The sequence below is a fragment of the Sycon ciliatum genome, chromosome 7, assembly GCF_964019385.1.
Source record: "Sycon ciliatum chromosome 7, ocSycCili1.1, whole genome shotgun sequence".
Classification (NCBI taxonomy): Eukaryota; Metazoa; Porifera; class Calcarea; order Leucosolenida; family Sycettidae; genus Sycon; species Sycon ciliatum.
The window spans coordinates 27,884,508-27,899,306 of record NC_088649.1 but is presented as its reverse complement, the minus strand read 5'-3'; the positions used below and the strand labels follow the sequence as shown (position 1 = coordinate 27,899,306).

At 45.8% G+C, this 14,799-nt stretch overlaps 1 protein-coding gene across 2 annotated transcripts in view; it reads left to right on the top strand.

Moving 5' to 3' along the window:
* The window catches only part of LOC135820641 (platelet glycoprotein V-like), a gene marked incomplete at its 5' end in the record, with an annotated part of 171,686 nt that overhangs the window by 25,977 nt on the left and 130,910 nt on the right, over positions 1–14,799 (top strand). For both annotated transcript variants that reach the window (XM_065333674.1, XM_065333673.1), the window contains 2 exon segments: positions 65–136; positions 2,504–2,575. In XM_065333674.1, coding sequence (XP_065189746.1) covers positions 65–136; positions 2,504–2,575 — 144 coding nt within the window.

The following is a 14,799-nucleotide window of genomic DNA, read 5'->3' as shown; positions in this document are numbered from 1 at the left end:
GGAGTTTGGGAATTCTGAAGAAAAGTGATATACATCCTATCAAAATTCTACTTTGTTGTCCCAGAGATTTGTACCGTAATCAACTTGTTCACCTACCTGCTGAGCTGTTCAACACCACAACCAAATTACAGACCCTGTAAGTCATGTTGGGCATGTACCGTAAAAAGGCATTTTTGTCGTAGTTCTGTTCTTTTGAGATGTGGCAAATGGGATTTCGGGATTTGGCATCTCGTTGATTGATCTAATTTATCCTGACCACCCTTTATGACCCGAATCTGACGCCGATCGTGAAAGACTTTTCCAGGTGGAACTCCGTGTTGGTAGTACTTGACAAAGTATGCTTCTGGTAGCTGCAGGGGCCATAACTCCTTAAACTCTTCCCATCACTATTTTTAAATACCTTTGCAACATTTGAATGAAATCTTTGCGGCAATTATGTTTGACTATAATGCTTTTTGTCCACCACACACGTCAGCCAATATTGGATTCAGTAAACCGGGCTCCTAGTTCCTTCACATTGATTCAATATCGATTATCTAATGTTTAGTGTATGAACCACATAGCTGGCTGTACTTCTTTAAGAAATGAAGAAAATCTATCTGGCCATTTCGGGAAAAACCCGACGAAGTACAGATATTTGCTTTCGGAGCCAAATGAGATTGTTAGTATGGGCAGCCAAGAACCCTGAAATGAAAGAAAGGAGTCATTCTATCCAACAAAAATATGCTTTCCTACCCTCTTGGACATGTCCGAACCTGAGCCTTTCAAGTTGGAAGTTTGTTGGCTTGCGCCTTGGAGAATTGTTCGAGCTAGGTGTCAGATTGCTGAATGTCTCCGTACTCCTTGTAAGTTTTGTGCCATTTTGTCGCACTCGCTGCCTGCATATGATCTGGTCATGTTGGTGAACTGTTTGTCATAACTCGTAACATGTTGTGCTCTCCACTTTTACCATAATTATTAAATTGCCTCCTTAGCCGAGTAAAACTATTTAAAATCATAAATTATTGTTTTATAACCGCAACCAGTAATACATGCTGGATCGACATTTGTGTACAATTTAGTCATGTGATGTAAAACTGTGGAGACAATGTGCAATAAAACGATGAAAAATGTGATTCCTGATGAGTGTTGTACGAATACTTGTTTCAATCCAAATTTCTTCACATTTTTCATCGTTTTAATGCACATTTTCTCCACAGTTTTACATGACATGAATAAAGTGTACACAAATGTCGATCCAGCTAGTATTAGGCCATCATTTTTTTATATCTATGTTTCCCGTCAGTTCAACTGCCAGAATAATATGCCAGAGGTGGAAAAAAATAAAAAAAGTTGCAAAATAATAAAAAAGGCTGATCAAAGCAAACAGAATAAGTATGGATATCGAATGTGATACGTAGTTATTGCATGTTGATATTGTGATAGATGGTGTGATTCTATTGCTACAGTTTAAATACTGAGGGAGTTGATAATCATAATGATATTATGGTATTCGGGTAATAATATAAGATAGTATTTGGATGTTTGATGATATTACATTTCCAGTTGATATTGATAGGGTCAGTGAGTGTCAACCCAAGTAAAACGGAACGTACTCAGGTGCTCAGCAGCAACGAAAGAATTGGTGGGGTGTGGAGAATGGTCCGAAAAAAAACTTTGATCTCTTCTTGGCGACGAGGTTGACGTAGCACGAAGGAAGCAGCTTGCTTCAGCGGCCTTCACTTCGATGTTTAACCTCTGGAAACGGAGATCTGCTTTGAGTGAGCGTCTGCGCCTGTGACTGTAGTCGGCGTTCGTCCTACCCGTCCTCGCATACTACTGTGGCACTTGGGGCCTCACGCAATCTGCTTTCCAGAAGTTGGATGACTTCCACCGACGTCAGTTGCGGTCTCTCCTTGGAATCAAATGGCCAAAGCGCATCTCCAATGAAGCACTGTACAAGAGGTGCCAAATGGCGGAGATCAGCATCTTCGTACGCCGTGCCAGGTGGCGTCTATTTGGTTACATCTTGCGGCTGCCACCATCAACCCCTGCAGTATCAGCAATAAAAATCTTCTTCGCAAACAACAGCACCAGATGGCTTGGCCGGCCACGCGTCACTCTTCCCAGCGTGCCGCATCAAGATCTGCAGACAGCCGGGCAGGGTAGACTCCTGACCCTGGAAGATCTCCATTCGCTCCGCGCAACAGCTGCCTGTCGTAAGAGCTGGAATGCTCTGCGTGTGGCAATATGTTCATCCAACTAGTTACAAATCAATGTACTTGCAATCCTATATTAGCCCGACAGTGCAACATCAAATCAACCGGATGTATCTCCTTAATTGGTTCATCTCCCTATGTTTCTCTCTCTCTCTCCCTCTCATTCTCTCTTTCTCTATCATTCTTTCTCTCTCTCTCTCTCTCTCTCTCTCATCTACACCGGTGGGTGAGACGCACATCTCACTGTTACCCGGACCCGTGACGTACAATGTACATCTTATCCAAATTCTACTTTGTTCTCCCAGAAATTTGAGGGAAAATCAACTGGTTGACCTACCTGACGGGCTGTTCAAAGCCACAACTGAATTAGAAACCCTGTAAGTCATTGTGGGCATGTATCGGAAAAGAGTTTTTTTGCGTAGTTCTGTCCAGGTGCCTTTGAGGCATCCAGACGAGGTAGAAGCCGGTGGTCTACATTTGGACGATAGTGAACTGTCATCAGTGCAGGTAAGCAAGTGAACGCTGTGTACAGTAGGTCCATCATACACTGCATTTCTTGGAAGAAAGACATGCTCCCTTAATGATTATGAACATGGTAGTAGATGAGCGGGGAAGGAGTGAAAAATCAAACTTAGGTCATAGATACAGTATGACAGAGAGAAAAAAAGAGGAAAGGGAGAAAACGAGGGAGAGAGAGAGAGAGAGAGAGAGAGAGAGAGAGAGAGAGAGATAGAGAGATAGAGAGAGAGAGAGAGAGAGAGAGAGAGAGAGAGAGAGAGAGAGAGAGAGAGAGAGAGAGAGAGAGAGAGAGAGAGAGAGAGAGAGGTGGAGTGAGAGAGAGACAGAATGAGAGAGAGAATGAGAGAGAGATAGAGAGAGAGAGAGAATTAGAGAGAAAGATAGAGAGAAGGAGAAAGAGAGAGATTGAGAGAGAGAGAGTGAGAGAGTGAGAGAGTCAGAGAGTGAGAGAGAGGGGGGGAGGGGAGAGAGAGAGAGAGTGAGAGAGAAAAGAGAGAGAGAGAGAGAGAGGGAGGGGGAGAGAGGAGAGACCGTGAGAGGGGGGGGGGGGGGTGGAGGGGAGGGAGAGAGAGAGATATCGAGACAGAGGTCGATCAGTATGTGAGAGTAGCTGACCGAGTTACTGCTTCGCTGCAATCACCTCTAGAGGTAGTGCACGTGTGAGAGCCTGGAAGGTCCGTTTTCCACCCTCAGTTCTGACGCGGACGGGAAGAGCATTCCACTGGACACTTGCCACGAACCGGGTGGAACGTCGCCCGAAGGGACCGCGGAGAAAATGCACGAATAGCAGATTGGTCAGCTGCCCTCAAGTTGCCCGGATGTTGCTGGGGACGCCAACTGGAGCAGTGCCCTGAAGCAGGGGGCTAGCTTTGTGGCGGAGGCACCGATGAACTAGGACCAGAAACTTTTGATTTACCAGTTGCAGTAGGCTGGGGACACCAGCAAGGATAGAAGAGGAGCTGTGGGCACGAGATAACGCTGTTGGAGGGTTGACCGTAGATCCGTCTTGGAGAGTTTGGAGAGCAGGTGTGCACTAAGTCCTGGAAAGAAACGATTTGAACCAAAACACAGCTGGGAAAGGATCATGCTCAGAAACCATGTTCGCCGGGGAAGCAAACTCAGTCCTCGTCCAAGCCTCCAGAGCTGACCAATTGTTCGCGCTGTCTTGCGACCAATATACTCCACATGTGGAGCCCAGGATTAATCCTTATCCAGGACTAAAGCAAGGTACTTGGCTGTAGGGGTCACACAGAATTTCTCGCCATTGCAGAAGACCTCCGGTTGTATTGCAGCTGCGCCTCGTGGCCGAATGAAGAGCAACTGTGTCTTGGGAGTGTTGAGGAGCAGGCCATTGTCCTCCAGCCAGGTAGCAAGGTTTGTCATGGCAGGGTCAGAATTGGAGCAGTCCATGACAATATCATCTGCAAGTTCTTGGTGCTGTACAAGAAATAGTAAATTGTTCTCTTCCGGGCCCCCGCCACACAGCAACACACCGTTCAGTTAGCTTCAATACTAGTATTCACTTCTCAATAATAAACGGAGAGGGCGCAGGAGGAGAAAAACGAAAACAAGACCCGAGAAAAAGACAACGGAAAAACACCATACCATACTCGCGCGTACACTTAGACCATATATGACATCAGACACTGAACTCTACCGGACAAGAACCAAATACAACAACATGCGTAAATCTTAGTCGAACAGAAATCCGCAACATACCGACGGCGGCAGTATGGTTTGGAGTTCACTAGTGTAGAGCACAAAAAGCAGTGGCCCAAGGATGCTACCTTGGGGAACACCATGGGAGCAACTGACGGATTCACTAACAGTGTCCAGAACTTTGACACTCTGGAAACACCCTGAGATGTAGTCAGTGAACCATTCCAGGCAGTTCCAGCTATACCAAGAGAAAACAAAACTGTAACTAGACGTTCATGCTTAACACGGTCGAAAGCTTTTGACATATCAACGAGCCCAGTGAACTCTCGTTTGAATCTAGCGGTGGACCATAGATTAACAGCTAACACAAGTGCATCCTCAGTCGAATGTTGCTTGCTATAAGCAATTTGTCGGGCAATAGCTGGTGTGACTCCAGATTGGCAGTGAGCGGTCTCTTAACCATTGTCTCCAGAATACGGGAGATAATGGGGAGGAGAGACACTGGACAATAGTTCTGGGGCAGGGTTGGGTCGCCACATAAGGGACTGACATGTGACACTTTGAAGGTTGGCGGAACCTGTCCAGTTCTAAGAGACATATTGATAATGCTGGTGAGATTCGGTGCAAGAACAGAGGCATGTTACTTGAGCGGGATTATTTTTTCTAATTTAGGATTAGATTCTCGCGTTTACAATCCGTCTTCACGAGTCGGCTGCTTTCCAGTTTCTAACAGTTTTCTAATGTTTTATACTGGCGACGGTGTGTTGCAAACTTTTCCTTGAGAACAATTCTCAGCCTAACTGACTTTTACCCGAATGCAACTGAAAGAAACGGCTTCATGAAGTGACTTCTGACGACAGCTGCCGCTTGACCGTCGCTGCCAGCAAACCGTCCAGTCTCGTCCGCCACAGCCGGTTTCTGGGCTTTCCGTTGTCTCATGAGGTGCACAGCTTCAAACATGCATGCCCCGTCCTTCAGCCTCTCTATCTCTGCTGCTTTGGCCTCCAGAAGCGCCTCAGCATTGACTCGACACTTGTCTCTGATGGTGTGTTGAAGATCATTTCGCAGTCTTTTCAGATTGGCCTTGACTGCTGGGTTGGTGGAGTTGTTGATACTCAGACGAATATTCTTTTGCTTGAGTGATAGCTCTTGTATCGCAAGATCTGGTTCCTGGTGTCTGCTACGGTTGACGTATCCCAAAACGTCCTTGGCCACCCTGCTTATTATTATAGCTGATTATATAGAGTTCTTGAGGTTTGATCACGAAGATAGTATCCGGACACTACGTTGAACGGAAATCATACATTTGCTATGAGTCGCGACACCACATTCTCCTTTCACTCGTAAATGTATTTATCACAGTAGTCAAAGAATGACCAACCTGGCTGAGAAAGATCCAGCAGGTTGGCCCAGCAGCAGCCATTTCCGGGGTAATGGACTGAAATGTAGAGTTTGCAGTATGAGCATGGCAAGCAGATGCTCTTTCATATTTCCGTAAACTGGCGAGAGGTCGCCCTTTCGCTGCGCGCAATGCCAGCTGCTTGTCTCCAAGATAGCGCACCTGTCATTGGTTCTTCCTTTTAAAAAGTACTTTTTACCCCAAGGACTTCTGTTTCTGCACATATCCCCGAAAATAATTCCAAGCAGGTATGTTTGAGTCCAGTGGAGTCATATGATGCCTCCGGTACATCTAGGGTAGTTGACATTTTGGTAGTTCTAGGGTTAAGAATATGGTTTGAAGCTCTTGGCACTTGGCAGGAGGTGTGCTGGAAATGAAGTTGGGATTGAAAGGCGTGGCGTTGGGGTTAAGTTGAGGTGTTGGTCTTGGTGGACTGATTGGGTAAGCGCATGGGTTAAGCGCATTGTCCGTGTTTAACTGTGACTGAGACTTACGAGCACATGGTGATCTTGCGGCCTAGCAAACTACTGCGTGATGCAATCCTTGCCGCCAGTTGGCCCTGCTCAAGCGCTGCAGTCTCATTGGCCTAGAACAAACGGCTTGCCAACTGCCAGAACAAATGCACTGGGTGGTGTGTCAGGAGACTGGTGACTGGTCTTTCCACAGACTGGTCGGTGTTTGGGAGCTGTGGGTGTAGCACTTGGTGCAGGTACCTCCATGAGCATTTCGGATACCCCAGGATAGGGCTCAATCACCGCTCCATCTGCTGGTGCCCCCGCCTGTGTGTCTACCGCTGAGGTTTCGACTGTTACGTCTGCTGCTATGGCTGGTTGGTCTGTGTTGCCGTGGTTCTTTACCTCGCGCTTGCTTTGTGGCGGAGCTTGGGAGCTGTTTATGACATCAGAGTACGAACGTACAGCCGGCTGTTGCACACTTGCTTGCTCATTATTTGGTGGAGATTCTTCGTTCTCCCGTACTGAACGCTTTCCCTTTGGGCAGTGAGTAGCCAGGTGGCCTGGTGAATCACACAGTGTGTAGGTCTTTGGCTGATCAGTCTACCGTACAGAGAACACGTGACCACCAGGTGTCCTGACGTACGACGGGCTGAACTGTGCATTGCGAGCAAGGTGGAAGCTTACATAGCGTACACCAGATGCCACCTTCAAACCTCGGCGGGTCGTTACGTGCCCATGACGTACTGTACTAGCGGCTTTCCCGTGGGGACCCAAGACTTTCAAAAGTGCCTCGTCTGATATCCGTCAGCTCTGCAGATGATGCTGAAGAACTTGATCTTGTCCTCTTTGATGCGGCATTTGTTTGGTTTCAACTTGAGACCAGAATGTTCGCAGTGAACCATCATCTGCTGCATGTTGAGATCATGGTCCTCGTCTGACGTCCCGTGTGTGACAATGTCGTCTGTGATGCCGGTGACATCTGGGCACCCTTCGAACGTCTGGTCGATCCTTGCTTGGAAGACATCTTGCGACATCTTGAGGCCAAATTGCGCGAAGGAATCTGTAGCGCCTGAATGGTGTGTTGAAGGTGGTGAGGTAACTGGATTCGTCGTCGAGCTCCACATTCCAGTACCCACACTTGACGTCGACGATCGAGAACACTTTTGCATCTCTCAACTTCGGGGTGATCTCCTCAATGGTGGAGACCACATGGTGCTCTCGCAGGATGGCGATCTCTAGAAGAGGACTAGCAAGTCCATGCAGGCAGCGGTACAAATACATCGTTTTGAAGTTGAGGTGTTTCTCAAGGGTGTACAAGTCATCGTATTTCCGCAAATAAATGATCGTCCTCGTAAACAATGCCTTGAATACAAGGCTGGGGCAGGGGCGATTGAAAAAATACAAGACCGCGTCCTAATGAAAGACCGGGTATACTAAATGAGTCTTACGACCGTGCTCAAACTGTGGGAAAAATAGAAGACAGTACTCAAACTCTGTAGAAGAAAATGGAAGAACGGGGGTAAAACTGTGTGGCGAAAATTAGAAGACCGGGGTGAAACTGGGTTGAAAGAAGAAAAGATCGTCCTCAAATACAAGACCGTCCTCAATTATAAGGCCGGGTTAGGACGAGTTTGAAAAAAATAGTAGACCGGCCTACCATTTGCGGAAATACGGTAGTATGACTGTATAGAAGAATGGAGGAGTCATTCTATCCAACATTAATATGCTTTCCTTCCCTCTTGGACATGTCCGAACCTGAGCCTTTCAAGTTGGAAGTTTGTTGGCTTGCGCCTTGGAGAATTGTTCGAGCTAGGTGTCAGGTTGCTGAATGTCTCCGTACTCCTTGTACGTTTTGTGCCATTTTGTCGCACTCGCTGCCTGCATATGATCTGGTCACGTTGGTGAACTGTTTGTCATAACTCGTAACATGTTGTTCTCTCCACTTTTACCATTATTATTATTAAAATCAAGCAAACAGAACGTAAGTTATGATGGAAATGGTGGAGTGAACTGCAATTGCGCATTTTCACGCGTTCAGTGGCACCTCAAAGGGTTAAATTGCCTCCTTAACCGAGTAAAACTATTTAAAACTATTTAAGTCGGCGGAATAGCGCGAGCTCCGGTGTGGGGAGCAAACCCTTTCTTACAAACTATTTAAATTTATTTATTTTTTTATAACCGCAACCAGTAATACATGCTGGATCGACATTTGCGTACAATTTATTCATGTAATGTAAAACTGTGGTAACAATGTGCAATAAAACGATGAAAAATGTGATTCCTGATGAGTGTTGTACGAATACTTGTTTCAATCCAAATTTCTTTACATTTTTCATCGTTTTAATGCACATTTTCTCCACAGTTTTACATTACATGAATAAAGTGTACACAAATGCCGATCCAGCTAGTATTAGGCCATAATTTTTTTATATCTATGTTTCGCGTCAGTTCAACTTCTAGAATAATATGCGAGAGGTGGAAAAAAATACAAAAGTTGCAAAATAATAAAAAAGGCTGATCAGAGGTGTATGCACTGTACATAGCACAATAGCTCGTGCATGGTGTACATTCGAAAGAAAAATCGTACATCGAAGCACAGCATCTGGGTTATCAGCATGAGTAAATATTCACTTTGGACAGAGAAGGCAACCATTGGTCATGGTGCCTATGCTTCGCTGGAATATTGTACTCAGATTTCAGCAGCAGTGCAAAGAGCTCCGGAACGACGCATCCTCTCAGCTTAGGCGATCAATGCGGTCTGGTGTAAGCTCATAGAATATTGCTCCCAGATGCCGAACCAACGATTTACCAACGCTGGGCTAGGCTAGAGGCCATTTCTGAATCGCAGCTTTGCCCTATGCAACCTGTCAAAACGTATGCGTGGGGACGACGCGAAACATAGCTATAGAAAATGATGGCCTTACTGATTGCGGTTATCAAATTGTTGTCTCCTCGCTGGTTGTTAAATTATTGTTTGACTTATTATTGTTAATAATAATTTGATAACCGCAATCAGTAATACAAGCTGGATCGACATTTGTGTACACTGTATTCATGTATTGTAAAACTGTGGAGACAATGTGCAATAAAACGATGAAAAATGTGAAGAAATTATGTAGAGAAAGAAAGGGATTCAAACAAGTTTTCGTACAACACTCATCAGGAATCGTCGTTGTACTAAAGGACACTGAAACAAAAATTGAACTATTATAGAAAATCTAAGTTAGAAAATAAACACTAAGAGCAACAACAGTGAAATTTACAAGTGTGAATTTTAACAATCAAAGCGAGAAATGAAGAAAGGAGAAAGGAAGGAAAGACAACGTGATAACACATAACAGCAGTACATTACACCTAGAACATTAACGGCCAAGCTTGGCCGCACTAAACACGACACGTTACTTGAACAATTTCAACCCAATTATACTATCTTTCTGTACACACAAATTAGGCTTGTACAGACGCTGATAGATAGCTTCCAACACTTTTAACTGTAGTCCATAACCATGACGGCCACGGCACAATACAGTGAACGAAGAGTCGGAATACGCACCGCAACAATCAGGACTAGCCAGCAGGTGATTGTACACTGAGGACTTGCTACCACGAAACCTACGCACAACACTAACACTCTCACCGGCACTCTCACCATCACTCCCATCACTGCTCTCCGACTCACTGCTCCCTCCGCCGTCCGTTCCATCCTCCGCTTCCTCTGTACTCTCTCTGTCTCGTCCATCCCGCCTGACCGGGTCCATTGAACTCAACTCGGCCGTCCCCCTGCTATCACGTCCCTCCTTTCGCCCTCGTCCGCTGAGTGCGTAGCTTCTGTTGTAGTTGGCTGTTGATCGTCTTGGTCTTTCAATTATGGGCTTGGATGGTGGATTAGTTGTGGTTGCTGTAGATTGCGTTGTTGGTGTTGGTGTGGGAGTTACTGATATGCAAGGTGGGTCTTTTTGAGTCGGCATTTGTAGTGTTAATGCAGCTGTCAGTGTTGCTCGCGGTCTGCCACTGGCAAGCTCCACCGCCGCAAGAACCGATGGCGGAGGATCAGGAGGAGGCAGTGGGACCGGGACCGCAAGCGGCACCGCCTCAGCCAAAGCCGCCGGGGGCACTGACGAGGGAACCACCGACGGCCGGAGCGAAGGCAGCGACACAAGCCGACCCGATGAGCCACCACGCCCATTCTCCTCCACCACCGCCACCAACGACGGCGGAGCAAGCACAGTCTTAGAGCCAGGATCCGCGGGTTGTGTAGGCAACGGCTGTGTGGTTAATGGTTGTTTTCTCGGTCGCCCTCGCTTCGGTCTTTGTTGTTGTGCGCAAGGTGGAAGTATGTGACGTGGTGTGTGTTGTTTGATGCGTGCGTTCAGGTGCTGAACAGTCCTACCAACATACCGACTAGCGCATTGTCGGCATTCAAAGTTGTAAATAAGATGACTAAGGTGAAGGGCTGGTATGACATCCTTCCGCACCGTAAACGCACGCATCGTCGTAAAAACTGGCACAAAGTGTACTGCATAGTATGTTCGACGAACAACGGACTTGACTGCACTACAAACTTTAGTCGACTCCTGTCCTTTCCAAGGCAAACATAAATAGACGGGACAACGAGCAGGACCAAACAAAGGAGCCTTAGTAGTTTGTTCGACTTTCAACAACTTCTGCAACAAAAACTCAGGGCAACCGTTCTTAACGAAAACTGACCGGAGAAAGTCAAGCTCTTCCTGCAGCTTACAGGACGAACAAATACGCTTCGCACGGTCTACAAGGTTACGCACTAAGTTTACTTTATATTGAGACGAACAATAAGAGTCATATACAATGTACTGACCAGTAAACGTCGGCTTACGATAAACGGTTGTCAGAACGTCACTACTCGTTTTTTCCACCAGCACATCCAGAAATGACAACTTGTTGGACTGTTCATGCTCACATGTGAAACGAAGGGCAGGGTGAATACCATTTAACACGTCCAGAAACTCGTTACTACGCTCCTCATTATTAAAATATGTGAATGAGTCGTCCACGGAACGTACATAAAGGTCAGGCCACAATGAATCATCAATCTTCGACTCACAGTAACCGACAAACACGTTTGCCAATACTGGACCAAGGGGCGAACCCATCGCGACACCATCGACTTGTTTGTACATGACATTGTTGAACGAAAACTCAACTCCAGTTGTGACCAGCAACAACAATCGTCTAAACGCACTTTCAAATATCCAAGGAGTGTCAACGTCATCATTACGGAACAAAACATCCATGCAGATGTCGACAGTTTCTTCAATCGGTACATAAATAAATAAACTGACGACGTCAAACGAACACATGTGTGCGTTTGGTGGTACAGGCTTGTTGCGGAGCTTTTCGACGAAATCAAAACTGTCTTTTACAGTGCGCTTGCAATAGTGGTCCTGCACTGGTTGTAAGTAAATACACAGCCACTTGGAATTAGAATACTGAGGCGAGGCCGTCATAGAAAGGATGGAACGTACTGGACATGTGGGCTTGTGTATTTTTGGTAAGCCATATAGCCTAGGCCGGAGCGTGCCTGTCGGTTTTATGCGATCGAAATCATTGGAGAATATTTCTCCGTCGGCTTTCAGTTTCTTTAGGTAAGCTACTAGTTCTTTTTCTACTTTCTCTGTTCGATCAAAACTTTCAACCGGGCCGATGGTCTGGAACTTTGATGTGTCATTTAGGATGACAGACATCTTGTCTATGTAATCAGTTCTGAGCATCAGAACTGTAGCCCACCCTTTGTCCGGGCGCGTGACGATAATTTCAGTGTTTTTGCGGAAGTCACGCAGGGCTTTCATGTGTTCCTGGCCTAAGGAAAACGATCCCTTGTCTGGAAGTTTGTCCGCATGCTCCTCAGCCTCAGCTCGGATCTTTGCAGCGCATATTGATTGTTGGGCCTCTGATATTGGCGTAATGCGTAATAACTTTCGATAAAACAATTCGAACTCGGTCATGATAACTTCCTTTTCTTTGATGATGGGGGAACGCCAAAATCAGTGCCACGGCAAAGGAGCTCCTTCTGCACGGTAGTCAATTCCAATGGGGTTAAGTTGATTATGGTTGTGTCGGGATCGATGTTAACTTGGCCGTAACGTTTCCTTCTGAGCCAGTTATATGTCTTGTCATGTTTGGTAATAAGTTTTATTCGTTGTTTCTGGTCGTTCTCAGAAAGGAGCATTGAGAAACGGAGGAAGTCATGAGATGACAAAAATGTACGTGCACGATCATGCAAAGACCTAAACTGGGAACGAGACTTGCACACTGTGTCACCGGACCTGGCAATCTCATCCTTCATGAAAACGCGCTCAATGTTCAACGTGTGGTATGCCTTGGCTCGGTGAACACGCTTTTCTACACCGCTAGGACATACGCCATTGTCTAAACATCGTCTAAGAAAACCTACGTTAAGGGCGACACTACGGTAATGAAAACGTGCTTTCAGCGTTAGTTCAGAATATCTATCTGAGGCTGGGTGTATCTCGATTTAAAATATTTGAACAAATGGCGAGGAGACAACAATTTGATAACCGCAATCAGTAATACAAGCTGGATCGACATTTGTGTACACTGTATTCATGTATTGTAAAACTGTGGAGACAATGTGCAATAAAACGATGAAAAATGTGAAGAAATTGTGTAGAGAAAGAAAGGGATTCAAACAAGTTTTCGTACAACACTCATCAGGAATCGTCGTTGTACGATTCGTCGAAATTATTACGCTTTACGCCAATATCGGAGGCCCAACAATCAATATGCGCTGCAAAGATCCGAGCTGAGGCTGAGGAGCATGTGGACAAACTTCCAGACAAGGGATCGTTTTCCTTAGGCCAGGAACACATGAAAGCCCTGCGTGACTTCTGCGTGGCTCATCGGGTCGGCTTGTGTCGCCGCCTTTGCTCCGGCCGTCGGTGGTTCCCTCGTCAGTGCCCCCGGCGGCTTTGCCTGAGGCGGTGCCGCTTGCGGTCCCGGTCCCACTGCTTCCTCCTGATCCTCCGCCATCGGTTCTTGCGGCGGTGGAGCTTGCCAGTGACAGACCGCGAGCAACACTGACAGCTGCATTAACACTACAAATGCCGACTCAAAAAGACCCACCTTGCATATCAGTAACTCCCACACCAACACCAACAACGCAATCTACAGCAACCACAACTAATCCACCATCCAAGCCTATAATTGAAAGACCAAGACGATCAACAGCCAACTACAACAGAAGCTACGCACTCAGCGGACGAGGGTGAAAGGAGGGACGTGATAGCAGGGGGACGGCCGAGTTGAGTTCAATGGACCCGGTCAGGCGGGATGGACGAGACAGAGAGAGTACAGAGGAAGCGGAGGATGGAACGGACGGCGGAGGGAGCAGTGAGTCGGAGAGCAGTGATGGGAGTGATGGTGAGAGTGCCGGTGAGAGTGTTAGTGTTGTGCGTAGGTTTCGTGGTAGCAAGTCTTCAGTGTACAATCACCTGCCGGCTAGTCCTGATTGTTGCGGTGCGTATTCCGACTCTTCGTTCACTGTATTGTGCCGTGGTCGTCATGGTTATGGACTACAGTTAAAAGTGTTGGAAGCTATCTATCAGCGTCTGTACAAGCCTAATTTGTGTGTACAGAAAGATAGTATAATTGGGTTGAAATTGTTCAAGTAACGTGTCGTGTTTAGTGCGGCCAAGCTTGGCCGTTAATGTTCTAGGTGTAATGTACTGCTGTTATGTGTTATCACGTTGTCTTTCCTTCCTTTCTCCTTTGTTCATTTCTTGCTTTGATTGTTAAAATTCACACTTGTAAATTTCACTGTTGTTGCTCTTAGTGTTATTTCTCTAACGTAGATTTTCTATAATAGTTCAATTTTTGTTTCAGTGTCCTTTAGTACAACGGCGATTCCTGATGAGTGTTGTACGAAAACTGGTTTGAATCCCTTTCTTTCTCTACATAATTTCTTCACATTTTTCATCGTTTTATTGCACATTGTCTCCACAGTTTTACAATACATGAATACAGTGTACACAAATGTCGATCCAGCTTGTATTACTTATTATTGTTATTTGCATTTTCGCATTATCGTCAATCAAATGATTGATAATTTCGCTTATGCTGAGTGGTGGTAAGCAGGTATTATGGAAGATGCTGATGTTAAGGCAGAAAGCAACATGCAAGACGGAAAAAATAGAGCAGGATAAGTATGGATATCGAATGCGATACGTTATGATAGTTATTGCATGTTGATATTGTGATAGATGGTGTGATTTTATTGCTACAGTTTAAATACTGAGGGAGTTGATAATCATAATGATTATTATGGTATTTGGGTAATATAAGATTATTATATTATGGTATTTGGATGTTTGATGATATTACATTTCCAGTTGATATTGATAGGGTCAGTGAGTGTCAACCCAAGTAAAACGGAATGTACTCAGGTGCTCAGAAGCAACGAAAGGATTGATGATGAATCGAGAATGGTCCATAAAAAACTAGGATCTCTTCTTGGCGACGAGGTTGACATAGCACGAAGGAAGCAGCTTGCTTCAGCGGCCTTCACTTCGATGTT